At 29.0% G+C, this 13,632-nt stretch overlaps 1 protein-coding gene across 2 annotated transcripts; it reads right to left on the bottom strand.

Annotated features, from left to right (window-relative positions):
• Nucleotides 1-7,910: 7,910 nt before the first annotated feature.
• Nucleotides 7,911-13,161, bottom strand: LOC101261738 (aluminum-activated malate transporter 8-like). 2 transcript variants are annotated; one of them, XM_004228861.5, is made up of 6 exons: nt 12,809-13,161; nt 12,171-12,311; nt 10,794-11,057; nt 9,892-10,004; nt 9,468-9,611; nt 7,911-8,619 (listed from the first exon to the last, which is right to left on the bottom strand). In XM_004228861.5, exons 1-6 carry the CDS (start codon nt 13,092-13,094, stop codon nt 8,146-8,148), a joined length of 1,422 nt encoding a protein of 473 aa, XP_004228909.2. In that variant the 5' UTR covers nt 13,095-13,161; the 3' UTR covers nt 7,911-8,145. The 2 variants fall into 2 exon arrangements, with proteins under 2 accessions (XP_004228909.2, XP_069152023.1); XM_069295922.1 differs by lacking the exon at nt 9,468-9,611.
• Between the last annotated feature and the right edge of the window lie 471 nt (nt 13,162-13,632).

Raw genomic sequence — 13,632 nt, forward strand, 5'->3', positions numbered from 1 at the left:
GTTAAGTCTTCCGCATTACTTTCTGTTGATATTATATTGAAATGTTAAGGTTTAGATTGGTTGGTTCGCTCACATAGGAGGGTAAATGTGGGTGCCAGTCGTGGCCCGATTTGGGTCGTGACATTGATCCTCGACTCAAATGTGAATTTTTGCAAGTCGAATAATTAAAATTGTTAATTTTCCTAATAAAAGAAATTTGATTTAAATTGTTAAAATTTCAATTAATTAAATTAACCAAAGCTCACGTATGCAATACGGCATCACTAGCAAAGCCAAGAACGCGTATGTGACTTTTTCCATTTTTTAATAATATTTTTTTTAGAAAAAAAAAACAAAAAAACAATCTTGTCTTTTTCTTTTTGAAATATCCGTTTAATCGAAACTGATAATTCGAATAGAAAAAAGGTCATTAATTTATCAGTAATAAATATATTAACTGATAAATCGATAGTAAACATATATTTATATCATTTGGTATATAATTTTCTTGACTAAGAATTTAATTTCGTAGTTTTACATTTGATTGTCTCAAACTCCGAGTTGTTCTATAATTTATCGATATTTGTTTTTCTTAGCGAATTGCAATCTAACAATTTTTGTGCATGATTCATTTAATTTGTTACATTGTCTCTAAAATAATCAATGATTCTCGCGTATATCAAATCTTAATAATTAAATTAAAAATGATCAATTACAGATAAATCAATTGTTAATAATTTTATAATAATTTAGCAGGTTAAAAATCGAACCGAACCGATTAACACGCAGCCTTGGTCCCCAATTTCATTAACCAAAAATAAAATAAAATAAATAACGTGGGACCCACAGTTACTGTACACGTGTCAAAGAAACAGGACATCTTACCCCACAAAATGAGAAAGATTCGCACCATATCTTGGGCCCCACAAGTAATCACTTCGGACCTCGACTAATTTAAATTCGTATCATAAAAGTCAATTTAAAATATTAAGGAACGCACTAAAACATAATAGATTTTATTTTCGAGTAAAAAATAAAATATCTAATTAAAAACGAAAAAATTATATATTATGCATGTTCTAATATATAGATAGAATAGTTTGATCTAATCAATTCATTTCTTATCTATTTTATATGAGACTTGTTAAAAATGAAACAAAACTTATCACTAAGGTGTGCATTATTTATATTAAATCAAAAAACTAAATCAAATCGAATTTTAATTTAAATTGGTTTTTTAAATTCTTGATTTGAATTTGAGTTTATAATTCATTTTGTTTGATTTTTCGATTTGTTTCTGAAAACCAAAAAATGAAAAAATCGAATTATAGAATCGAAAGAGAAAATATCGAATCAAAAAATCGAATGCACACCCCTAGTTATCACCAGATACAATTTTTGATAAGGTAATCAAGTTTAATTAATGTACCTCTTATTCCTCACACAATATTCAGCACCGATTTTAATAATTGACTAATTCAAATTCATATAACAAGATCACATTACTCTAACATCAAAAATACAAAATTTTACACAATAATTCACCGCATATTAAATTCATAAATTTTCTAATTTTAATTAAAAATGAAAGAATATTTATCTTCTGACATAATTTTTGGTGAGGTGGTAAGGTCTAATCAATTCATTTTGGACTTTACCAAAAAAATTTCAAACATTTAAAATTTTTTAAAAATTTAAAAACTTTTTCTATGTCCCACTTTTGGGTAGAGACGTGTAAAGAGAGTTTTATTTATTTATTTTTTTGGTTTTATGTGTGGAATTTTTTAGAAGAGAAAAGAAAAAAATAAATAAAAATGGGACCCTATTTTTAAAAAAAATAAAATAAATTAAACTTTATTATAGTAAATGGGACCCACCAATCACAAAAAAAAAGTCAAGAAAGTAACCAATCAGAATAAAGCCGTGTGTCAATCATCAATTCCCTTTTTCTTTGCTCATATTATCCTTTACTTCATTGTCGGGTGACACGTTTCGAGCATCGACCTAACGTTGTTGGATCGATTACTCGAAACGTTTATATAATTTGAATAGAAGAAAATGATATTAATAAATTATGTTGTTAACGAATCTCATGAGGAGCTAGAGATGATGGGATATATTGGAAGTTATCAAATAAAATAATAATAATATATTCAGCTTGGTTTTTACTTTGTAGTCTTAATTTGACTTTAGCTAATAACTACGCCTTTCAACTTTGAAAATGTGTGAATATTCACTTAAACTTGTATAAAATTGAATAAATAGACACACGTGTCATAACACACTTAGAACGTTACGTATGACACAAAGTTGATATGTAGAATGAATGTGTTTGTTTTGTTTAATTTCATACAAATTTAAGTGTTTATTTCTACAAACAAATAATAAAAAGGTCATGATTATGTACTATGCTTAGAATTCAGGTATAATACATAAATATGACCCTTGATTTGACGTCAGTTAGCAACAATGATTGGATGTGCACAAGTAAGCCCTTAAATTTGTATAAAATTGAACAATTAGACACACGTATCTTACATGGATTATATACGTAAGACACAACGTAGACATAAATTTTCTATGCAGGGTGCCATGCAAGATGAATGCGTCAATTTGTACAATTTTATAAAAATTTAAGGCTTAAGTCATCTACGGCCCCCTAAAGTTGTTTGCATAATTCACTTAGACACCTCAACTATGACTTATACCTATTGAAGACAACTTTAGGGGGCCGTATCTACTTGTGCACATCTAAAGTTAAGAGTCATGGTTACGTTGCCAACTGACACCAAATTAAGGGTCATATATGTATTATGTCTAGAATTTATGTAGACCTTATTCCTATATTTAAAAGTACGTAGACAAGTTATTTATGATAGATCATCGACCTCAAATAAAACATACCAAGATAGAATGAAAAACAACACTAATGCAAAATAATACACAATCTTCGTCGATTATTTATTTCTATCGAGTTTATCTCTATTTATTATTTCATCAATTCGTCTAAGTCAAAAATAATAGTTTGAGATCTTACTTACCATTTTTAATTTAAAGTAGCTTTATCAAAACTATTTTATAGAAGAATATTTCTAAAATATAGCTTATGTCCTTCAATTTTAAATACGTAATTTATTCTTCTCCGGATAGAAAAGTTAAAAGGACAATTTATTATAACTTTTTCTAGGACCATCTATTAAAAGTCACATAAGAAAAATTCTCAGTGTTGGCTTTAACTACACAAATTTCTATAGTGGTCAAAATTAAGTTGGTGAAACTTCCCTCTAGTACAATGTACAAGAGGAAAATAATATGGTGTGTTTACGATTAATTTAAATTTATATCATGTAATGATATAGATAAGAGGTGAATATTTTTGAGTGAAACTTATTTCATACATAAAGTTCGAATACAAAACTTCAGGAGTAGGACGATAACCTTTAGAGATATAAATATTCTTTTTCTGTAATACATCGTATTCAATTAAACTATGTAAAACTAATAGAAACAGATAAAATATTTTCACAATATTTGAATTAAAACAACTAAAAATAATAACCAGAATAATTAATTGTTTGAATATTCTCTTAAAAGATTAAACAAAAATCATTTTAATTCCTACATTAAAATTCATGTATATCATTAGGAAGAAAAATATCTAGTACTCTTGCCTATACCCAACTTGTTCTTTTGATTAATTATTTTCTTACTTAATTTGTAATAAAATATTGAACAAATTACAGAAATTACATAATTTGTAATCTGATATTCGAGATATACTAATATAATGCATGAAATACACTAATTTAATGCGCGAGATACACTAATGTGATGCGTAAAGTTAGGGATTTTGCAAATTTTTAAAACTTATATCACGGATTAATGGTAATAAGTAAACTAAAAAGTGGGACTTTCGGAATTAATCCTAAAATATTTGTGTATTTTGGTTTTACTTGCACCCAAACCTAGATATTTTATGATTATTTTTTATAACAATAAATATTATTATTATTATTATTATTATTATTATTATTATGAAAAACGTGGCTCTTTATAAACCAAAAGAAATTGAACACACATGCCCCCACACCTCACCCAAATTGGCGGATTAGGTACGCAACAATAGCAATTAAGACTTTTTTGGTCCTTCCTTTTTGACCCCCTCCCCCCGCCCCCCCTCCCAACCACCTAACACTTTATCGTAAGGGTATTTAAGTAATTTAACTTTTCGATTTCATGTAATAGCAAATATTTTTAGTTTTTCTAGGCATCTAAACACTTTTATTAGCGTTGGAGTTACTTTAACTTTGATTCTTCTTTTCAGAAAGTATTACAAGTACTAAATAACACGAGAAAACACGTATGAAGATTTTCCCTACAATTAGCAATATTTGAATTATAAGATACTTTAATCATGTCTTTGAATTTTATTTAAAATGTTTAAATATTAAAATCACAAAAATAGAGAGGGAAATATAATTTTTTTTATTTTTTTTATAGAATAATGATTATAAGGGGAAAAAACTATTTGATACCAAAATTGTAATACTAGTATACCTTTGTTAACAATGAAACAACCCTAAGAATTATAACTATAGAAAATGATTCTAAAATTGTAATTTAAGAACAACTTTGTTAATAACCAAACAAACCCTAAATATTATAATTATTCTAAAGACTATATACTATCCTAGAATACCTAGTTATATTATCTATTTCCAAAAAAGAAATGGATTGTGACCCTAATAAATGCCTCATAAGAGCAATACTTTCAAAGGTGTAATTATCATATAATCAAAAAGAAAAAGAGCACTAATGAAATTGATAAACACTAAACAAGCCACCCCCTCTATGCTACTCTAGATCATAGACATGTCCAAATATCTAAAAGTCCTAAAGGTCAAGAAATCATTATACACCTTTTATATAGTTAAAACTATTAATCGAATCGATCAGGAATTTTAAAGCAACGATATTGATTCATAAATCACAAGTTCGAATCATAAAAACAGTTATTAATATCTATATCAGTATGTCATTTTCTAAATTCTGCTAACGCTGTCATTTAAAACTATTAATAAATGAAGAGTAGGATGACCTAAGTACTTTAATTTATTTATATTGTGCACAAGTGGATTTATAGTGCTTTATGGTTCTTGATCATGCTAAGTTAATTAATTAATAAATTAATCATACTTGTCAATTAGTAACTTTTTTTTTCTTATTGAAATAATGCTTGAATTTTGGAGGTTTTTTTTGTTTTGCTGCCTCACAAAGTATGGACAATTAGATCCTAGAATAAATCAATTCTTCAAGTATATATAGGAAATATACACATCCTTCACTATCAAAAGATTACACATTTGCATGAATCTATCAATCACTAAAACCAAAAAGAAAAAAAAAGAAAGAAAAAAGAGGAGAATTCTAGTACTAATTTAATAACCAAGTAGCTAGTAGCTTTCTATAAATAGTACAAAATCATATTTTATCAAATATTATTATAACAATTGAAGAAAGTAATCAATTATTTATAATAGTATAGTGGGACAAGCCAAAGGAGCCGCATCAAAGTGGTTGCGATAGAGTAATAAATAACTTTATCTTTAATTAAAAGTTTTGAGTAGTGGAGTCGTCAAAATTTTCCGTTAGAACGATAATAATATATTTAATGTAATTTTATAAGTCGGGTTTGGGGAGGGTAGGATGTACGCATACCTAACCCTTATGGCTTTATATTTGTTAAATAAAAAGACAGTTTTCCATCAGAATTTTTACTAAAAGAGTCAAACCGATAAAGAAGTAAACACATGTAAAAGAATCAAGGAAATTTAACACACACATGCGTGTAATATTAACTATCCAGACGATGTAACATTTTAGCGAAGAGAGTTAATTGAAACCCCTTGAACAATGATGAATCCACCATTTGATTCGAGTTTGATCTCTAGATGTATCTTCAAAATAAAAAATTTTCACGCAAATTCGAATTTATTAACTCTAAAATAGATGTCAAATACCAAGTGAAAAATGAAGAAAAAAGCCAAAGGACCCATCTTCCATTAGTTCTCAAGGAAGGTGAATATTGAAGGCCAAAATTTGAATACAAACATAAAGAAGAAATAAAAATGGATATAAGTGATGGACATAAGTGTGGGTACTTGGGACAGTAACAAATTCCTTATTTTATCATATTTTTGAAGATTTTCTTTCATTTGAAAAATTTACTAAAATTTCTATTTTCTTTTTTAATTTTCAGATACATAACTTTACGTAATGTATCAGGATATTGAGTGATGTATCCGAAATCAATACGCAGAGTATCGAGACGTTTTGAGATGTATCTGGATTTCACCAAATTTAAGGAATTTTGGTAATTTGAGAAAAGTTAGAGATAAAATGTAATTAACTCTGAACACTACAAGATATTTGTATAACGTATTATTATATGGGCCCAATTTTAGAGGGAAATTTGGCCCATTGGGTCAAAATGGTTTGTTTTAGAAACAATGACGGAGACAGTTTAAGGGCCCATAGTTAATTTGTTGATATGGTTTTGTGGTTTTTTTTGGTACTCAATCTTTCATGTTTTTAGTACATTTTCAAATCAATTAGTATTTTTTTTTACTATTTGAAGATTTTCTTTTGTTATTAAAATTATTATGCAGTTTAAGTTTAATTTTATAATATCCATATATACATAATATTTACGCAATCAGATCATTTGGTAGTGAATTGTCGTTGTCCACTGAGTATGTTTGGATCGATAGGTGTTGGTCCGATTCACCTATGTCAGTTCGAACTTGGCGGGTCGTTCGTTCGTGTGGAGAATCTCTCTCGTTACTCAGGATTTCTCTCAGTTGATCCGATGCGTCATAGATAGAATGGAGTGGGCTATACGCCGACCCACGTTAAAAGCTTTCTTCTCTTATGAGATTTCGATTGAATAAACAATGGTTATTTCAAACACCGTCTACTGTCCCACCAACTGATCAGTGGGTTCATGCCGCACAGAAACCGAGACCTGAGAAGGAGGCTGTAGGAGAGAGTCCACCATAACAGAAATCATCTAAGCTGACAAGGACCCAGAAAAGGAGGATGCTGAGGAAGAATACTTTAAAGCACTTTTATAGCATTTAAGTAAAATTAAAAAAAAATAACATTTTTTTCAAGTGGTAACTGGTTAGTACCCTTTCATTTCAGGTTCGGAGACTGAGAATGAAATCGCCTTTGGTAAGAAACACTTTACCCCTTAAAGTGGGAGTTCACGTCACGAATCCAGAATAATCGAGCGCCAAAACAGATATCCAAACACCGGGTTTAAAAATAAAAATAAAAAACTATGAAAATTGATAAATATAATTGTACATGTTCACATGACTGTGTTGGGGTGTTGGGCTTCAACAAGAAATTATTACATTAATGTACACTCAAATTTGTTTGTTTTCATTACCATTTTAGTGATTTATTGTACCAAATCCAAAAGAAAGTTTATGTCCACTTAATAACTGTTACTGTCTTAAATTATCTATCGTGATTTAAAAATAATTATCTCAAATTGATTGTCACGTAAAAATTCAACACAAAATTTAATTATTTTTTCATTTTTTTAATCGTTAAAAATAACTATTCCTAAAGTCCACACACCCTATCACAGTAGAACAAATATTTAATAAAGAGAAATTATATCTTACGACGAATATCTTATCGTAAAATAAATACAAATAAAGACACCCAATGAAGATTGAACAAATCTTAAGTCCTATATGTATCAAACTTTGTGGGCTTGTGCCTATGAAGCCCAATATATCTTGAGTTGGGCCACTCAATATGATCCATCAAGATCTCGTTGTGGATCGTGATATTTTTTTTTCCGTGACACTCATAATGGGTCGATCGTTATATATATATATATTGAAAATCTATCACACTAAAATAATGAAAAGAAATCTATTTATTTTCTTTAAAAAAAATAAAAAACTTTTCACTTTGTAGTTAATCTTTTATCCTTTCTTATCTAGTTTATCCTTATACTCTTATTTTTTTATCCTACATACATAAGTTTACGTAAATTTAATATTTTTTAATCTAATCTTCTCTATGTATTATTTTTTTTTTTAACTTCATATTGTGAATCCGTCTTTGCTTCTGTTATCGACTTTACTTCTATTTTCCCTTTGCTTTTATCTCCTCTTCTATTGCATGTATCTCACAAACAACATGTTCTCCTTTTATTAGACCTATAGGATTTTCCTCCTCCTCCACCGCGGCGTTCACGATTCCGCGGTTTGGGAGTTGTAATTGAGGCGCTGATGGTGAATTATCCTTCTTTTTTTTCTCCTTTTGGAAATGTGCTTTGATCGAAAGCTCTCCTACCGCCTTAGAGATTTCGTCGACGCATCTAGTGACGTCGATGAGTATCGACGCCACCGACACGACATCGATTGTGTCTTCTTCTGAGATGGTTTTTGTGGTAACTAAGAGCGCCGCTCTAAGTTCATCGATGGCGAATTTTGCATTATACGGGCCGGGTTGCGTCCTAGTTTTGATGGACAAAGCAAGATACTTTAATGCATTACTAGATTTCTTTATAATGCTTTTGCAACCTTCTTCTGTTCTTTTATGAAACTCAGTTGGTGCCTGAAAATCAAACACGTGTCAAAAATTACAAATTGTGAAAAAGGTCCCCTCAGCTTTGTCATTTAGACCTGATATACTTCTTGTTATGAAAGTGACTCATATATATCCCTACTTGTAAACAAATGGCTCACATATACCCTTCTTTTTTTTTCTAACGGAAATGAAAAAAAAATTAATCTAAATTTTTATTATTTTTTCTAAAAGATATAATCCCATATGAGTAAATTTAGTCCTCGTCAAATATATTTTTTTTGTTTCACTGACTAATTTATAATTATTATTTTGATAATCAAATTTATTTATGTTTCACTAATATTCTTGTAAAATTTATTGTAGATGACCAAATTTTTTCTTCGAATACGAAATTAAATTACAATACACAAAAAAAATAGTTTAATTTTTTTCTTTAAACTAAGGAATGAAAGAAAAAAAATAAAACAAGAATAAGAAATTCAAATAATCATAATAAAAGAAGTCAAAAAATAATTTTTGTAAGAAAAAAAATTAAAATATAGCTTGAATTTTGATAGAAGACTCATACATACCCCTAAATAATTTTTTTAAAAAAATTTAGAAGTAATAAATATAAATTTAAAACTAATTTTTTAACTTCCGTTAAATGAAGGGTATATATGAGCCATTTTGTAACGGCAGGGGTATATGTGAGCCGTTTGTATAACGGTAAGGTCATATGTGAGCCACTTTTATAACGAAGGATATATCAGCTCTAAATGACTAAGTTAAGTGGTATATCAGACCCTTTTCCCTACTTTTTATGACACAATTTAATCAATCGACAAAATATTTAAGTTTTTCTGATTATTTTTAAAAAAATAATAATTATATACCATAGATTTAGATTTTAAGTGACCACTAAGAGCATGAAGATGGCAAGCACAATCTCTACCAAGGTTACCAATCTTTAAGTACTCTTTCCCTGGATTATTAAACCTAAATGGTCCATTTGCTGGCTCCCACCATGCAAAATTTGCCTGAAATAATTTTTTTAATATAAGTTATATATACTGATAATATAAAATAAATAAATGTATAGCGTCACATCATTTTAAAAGTAATGTATATAATTCGCGATATAAATATTAAACGATGAAATTAAAATGTATATCTCTCATAAATTCTCAGAGGAGAGAATAAGATTATTCAAGCTCAAACGATATTTTCAACAGCCGAGAGTAAATTTCATATATATATATATATATATATATATATATATATATATATAAAAATCAAATCAATTATATATCTACTCACCAAAGATTCCTCAGTGGCCTTAGAACCAAGAACACTTTTAAAGGCTTCAAGAAATCCTTTTTCCTTGTCTTTGGAGCCCTCACCAATTGCTTGAAAATATTCACATTCAAAACCTACAAAAGAGTTCACTTTTTTTTATCAAATTTTGCAACATAAGCTTAAATATCTCCTCGTTGAAAAATTATACTGTATAGATAGGTTTATCAGACTTCTTTTTTTATAACAATTAGTATTTATAACAATATTATAGTATAACAATCAAATTTTTTTTGAAAACAATATTTCATGTTACACTATTATTTTTTCTTTATAATAATATTTTTCGATAGCATTAAAAAAATCGAGACAAATGACATCGTTATAAAATAATTTGATTGTACACCTTAAAACTCCCTAACTTCTTTATAATTTTAATCTCCCAATGGAGAGGGGTAATAAGTTTTTAAAAAACTTTTATAAAAGAAATTAAGAAAATTTATAATTCTTTTGGGGGAGTGGGTTATGAATTTTTTTACTCTTTCTGTCTTAATTTACGTGACTTATTTTTCTTTTTAATATTTCTATATTAAGTAACAATTTAACTATAAAATATATATTTTAAACCCTTAATAAAAAGATTTACAACCACACAAATTTCTATCATTTATTGTAGCCCACGAGTTTTAAAAGTCTTTCTTTCTTTCTTAAACTCTATGTCGAGTCAAACTACCTCACATAAAATGAAACATCATGAGTTTTTTTTTCCGGAGGGAGTGTGTAAACACGCCTACATAACACCATATATTAGCAGTCAAACTAATCAGTGATAATTTAAATATGAAATGACTCACACTCTCAACAGTTTATATATAAAACTAAAAAAAATATCAAATAGTTTAACTGTGTTTTTAACGTTCACATACCATCTAAGAAGCTTGCTAGCTTTTCAAGATTTGCAATAATAAGATTATGAAGATCTTTTCCAGCCCATACTGGTCTAATGACCAATGATATAACCATGACTGTTGCAACACTAACCATAATAGTTGATATCCTATACTTAACCATCTCCAAATACCTATCACCAGACACTGTGACCAAACTAAATGTTGCCACAGAGAACATGCAACCATAGTCATACCTCCTTTGCATATGTGGATAAAATCTTGTAAATGTACCTAAAGCACCTGCATAACCAGAGGCGGATTCAAAATTTAAACAGTATAGGATATAATTTCGATACTCTTGTTCAACTAGGGGTGGACATGGTATGGATGGTACAGTATGGTACTGAAAACTTTGGTTAGGTAATTTTGGTTTTTTTAAACGTATTATACCTAATTAATTTGGTACGGATCGGTATTTCAAAGTTTGATTTCTGTATTTTGCGGTACGATCGATTTACATTATAAATTTATATTCCTTCCGTGTCATTTTATGTGGCAACATTTGACCGGGCACGGATTTTGAGAAATAAATGAAGACATTGAAATGTTTATCAAATTATCCTTCAAAAGTAGACTCATTTTTCTCTCTCCTCATAAATGTATTTGAGTACTATTTTTAAAAGAGAAAAGTCTCAAATATGTCATCGAACTTTCAGAAAAGGCTTATTTATGCCATCAGTTAAAAGTTTGGCTCATTTATGTCATTACTGTTAAAGAAAGGACTAATTCATGCCATTATTTTTTTAACAACGGTTTTGCAAAACCATATTTGACATGTGGTCAATTATAATTCGGCCACGTCATCAATTTTTTTAATTATTTAGTTTCATTTTCGAATTATTGACAGCCTTGAAAACACCCCCCTAATTGACTAACTAAACTCATATACATCCCTGATCTACCACATTACAACGTAACATGAGACTTGTAATAAAAAGCCGAAAAAAGTATTGAAAATACTCCTAAACTTAAAGAGAATCTAGGAGTGTATTTCACTCATTGTACAAGATCGAGAATGTATTTAAGTCCAGATAATTAAGTAAAGGTGTGTTTTTAAGACTGTCAATATAGTTTGGAAATGAAACTAATAATCCATATTCCATTTTTTTGGGATTCCCTTCCGGTGTCCGGAGCCCACATGGAGCTTCGAAAAAATTTTGGATTTTGCTCTGAAGGGCCTATTAGGGGGTGACACTCCCAACAAAATTTTCTCCATACCTAGGTTTCGAACTCGAGACCTTCGATTAACAATAAAACACTTCCACTAATGCACTACAACCCATGTTGGTGTGACGATTTCCATTTTTTTTTTTATAATAGAGAAGAAGATTGTATTGTGCATGCATATCATACCTAGAATGAAGACCAAAAACCCAAGAATTATAGGCTCCCCTTCTTTTCCACAAATCTCAGCTAAATATTTAGCTCCAATCCCTAATGACACACCTAATGCTGTTGCAAATGCTATGTTTAAGCACTTTGATATAGTTGCACCTGAAAATAATAAAAACCCTTTAACATGAAAATCAAATGTAAAAAAAAAATAAATATATATATATATATATATATATATATATATATTAAAAAATTATCTATACTAAACCTATTTAGCATTAGATAATCAACAAAATATGTTAAAGACAAGTAGTTAAACAATAAAATTCATCGCTAAACCTATTTAACATCAGATAATCAAAATTTTATGTTAGTTAACATCGAAGTCTATAGCTAATTATAATTACTCCCTCGGTTTCAAAAAGAATGATTTGTTTCAAAAAGAAAGATCTTTTCTTTCTTTTTGGTAACAACTTTCCACGTGACGTGTTTAAGGCCACAAGATTAAAGGACAATTTTGTACATTTGACATAACTTTAATTTAGGGCCACATGACCAAAAAATTTCTTTATCTTTTTTAAACTTCGTACCGAGTTAAACTAGACCAGTCTCTTGTAAAACGGAGGGAGTATTTTATTTTTGTAGTGAAGATTTACCAGCAGTGTACTCAAATGCAACCATTACTGTGAGGACAGCCATGATGGCTGATTGTTCAAAACTATGATAAAGTGGCCATGAATAATAAAACAATATAACCAAAGTAAGTGATAATCCCACTTTGGATGCATGCCAAATTTTTCTTGGATCATTTTTTCCAATATTTATTGTGTTATTAGCAATGTTGTTAATTTTGTTTATCAACTTCATTGGAAACCACTTGAGTTGATTCCACAACATGTTTAAAACACTATTTTTTTCTTGGATTTTGGAATCAATATCCATTGGAAAATGATTGAGTTTGGTATAAATTGAGAAAGAAATAAAAAGGTGTTAGGGTGAAAATGTGCACACAATTGAATACATTATCATGTTCAATTTATAGTTTAGGTGAAACAATGGGATTTGACTTATTTTACTTTTTTGGAAATTTTTCATCCACAAATTGAGCATCTAGCTTTTCCTATATTGATCTTTCATAATGAGAAGGATAACTAGCATTATTTGCGAACTGAGTCTTATATTGATTATATTAGATGGGTACTAAGTTCAAATATAAAATATGTGTCATTGTGCGAGGCTTTCTGGAAAAAATCGTGTGGGCGTGGGTCGCGTGACCTAAAGAGAATAGTATGATTGTCACGACCCAAATTCGGGCCGCGACTGGCACCCACACTTACCCTCCTATGTGAGCGAACCAACCAATCTAAACCTTAACATTTCAATATAATAACAACAGAAAATAATGCGGAAGACTTAAACTCATTAATAAAACCAATTCAATAACTATCAATATTCAACATCTATTATTCCCAAAACCTGG

Source organism: Solanum lycopersicum, chromosome 1 (genome assembly GCF_036512215.1).
Source record: "Solanum lycopersicum chromosome 1, SLM_r2.1".
NCBI classification, from domain to species: domain Eukaryota; kingdom Viridiplantae; phylum Streptophyta; class Magnoliopsida; order Solanales; family Solanaceae; genus Solanum; species Solanum lycopersicum.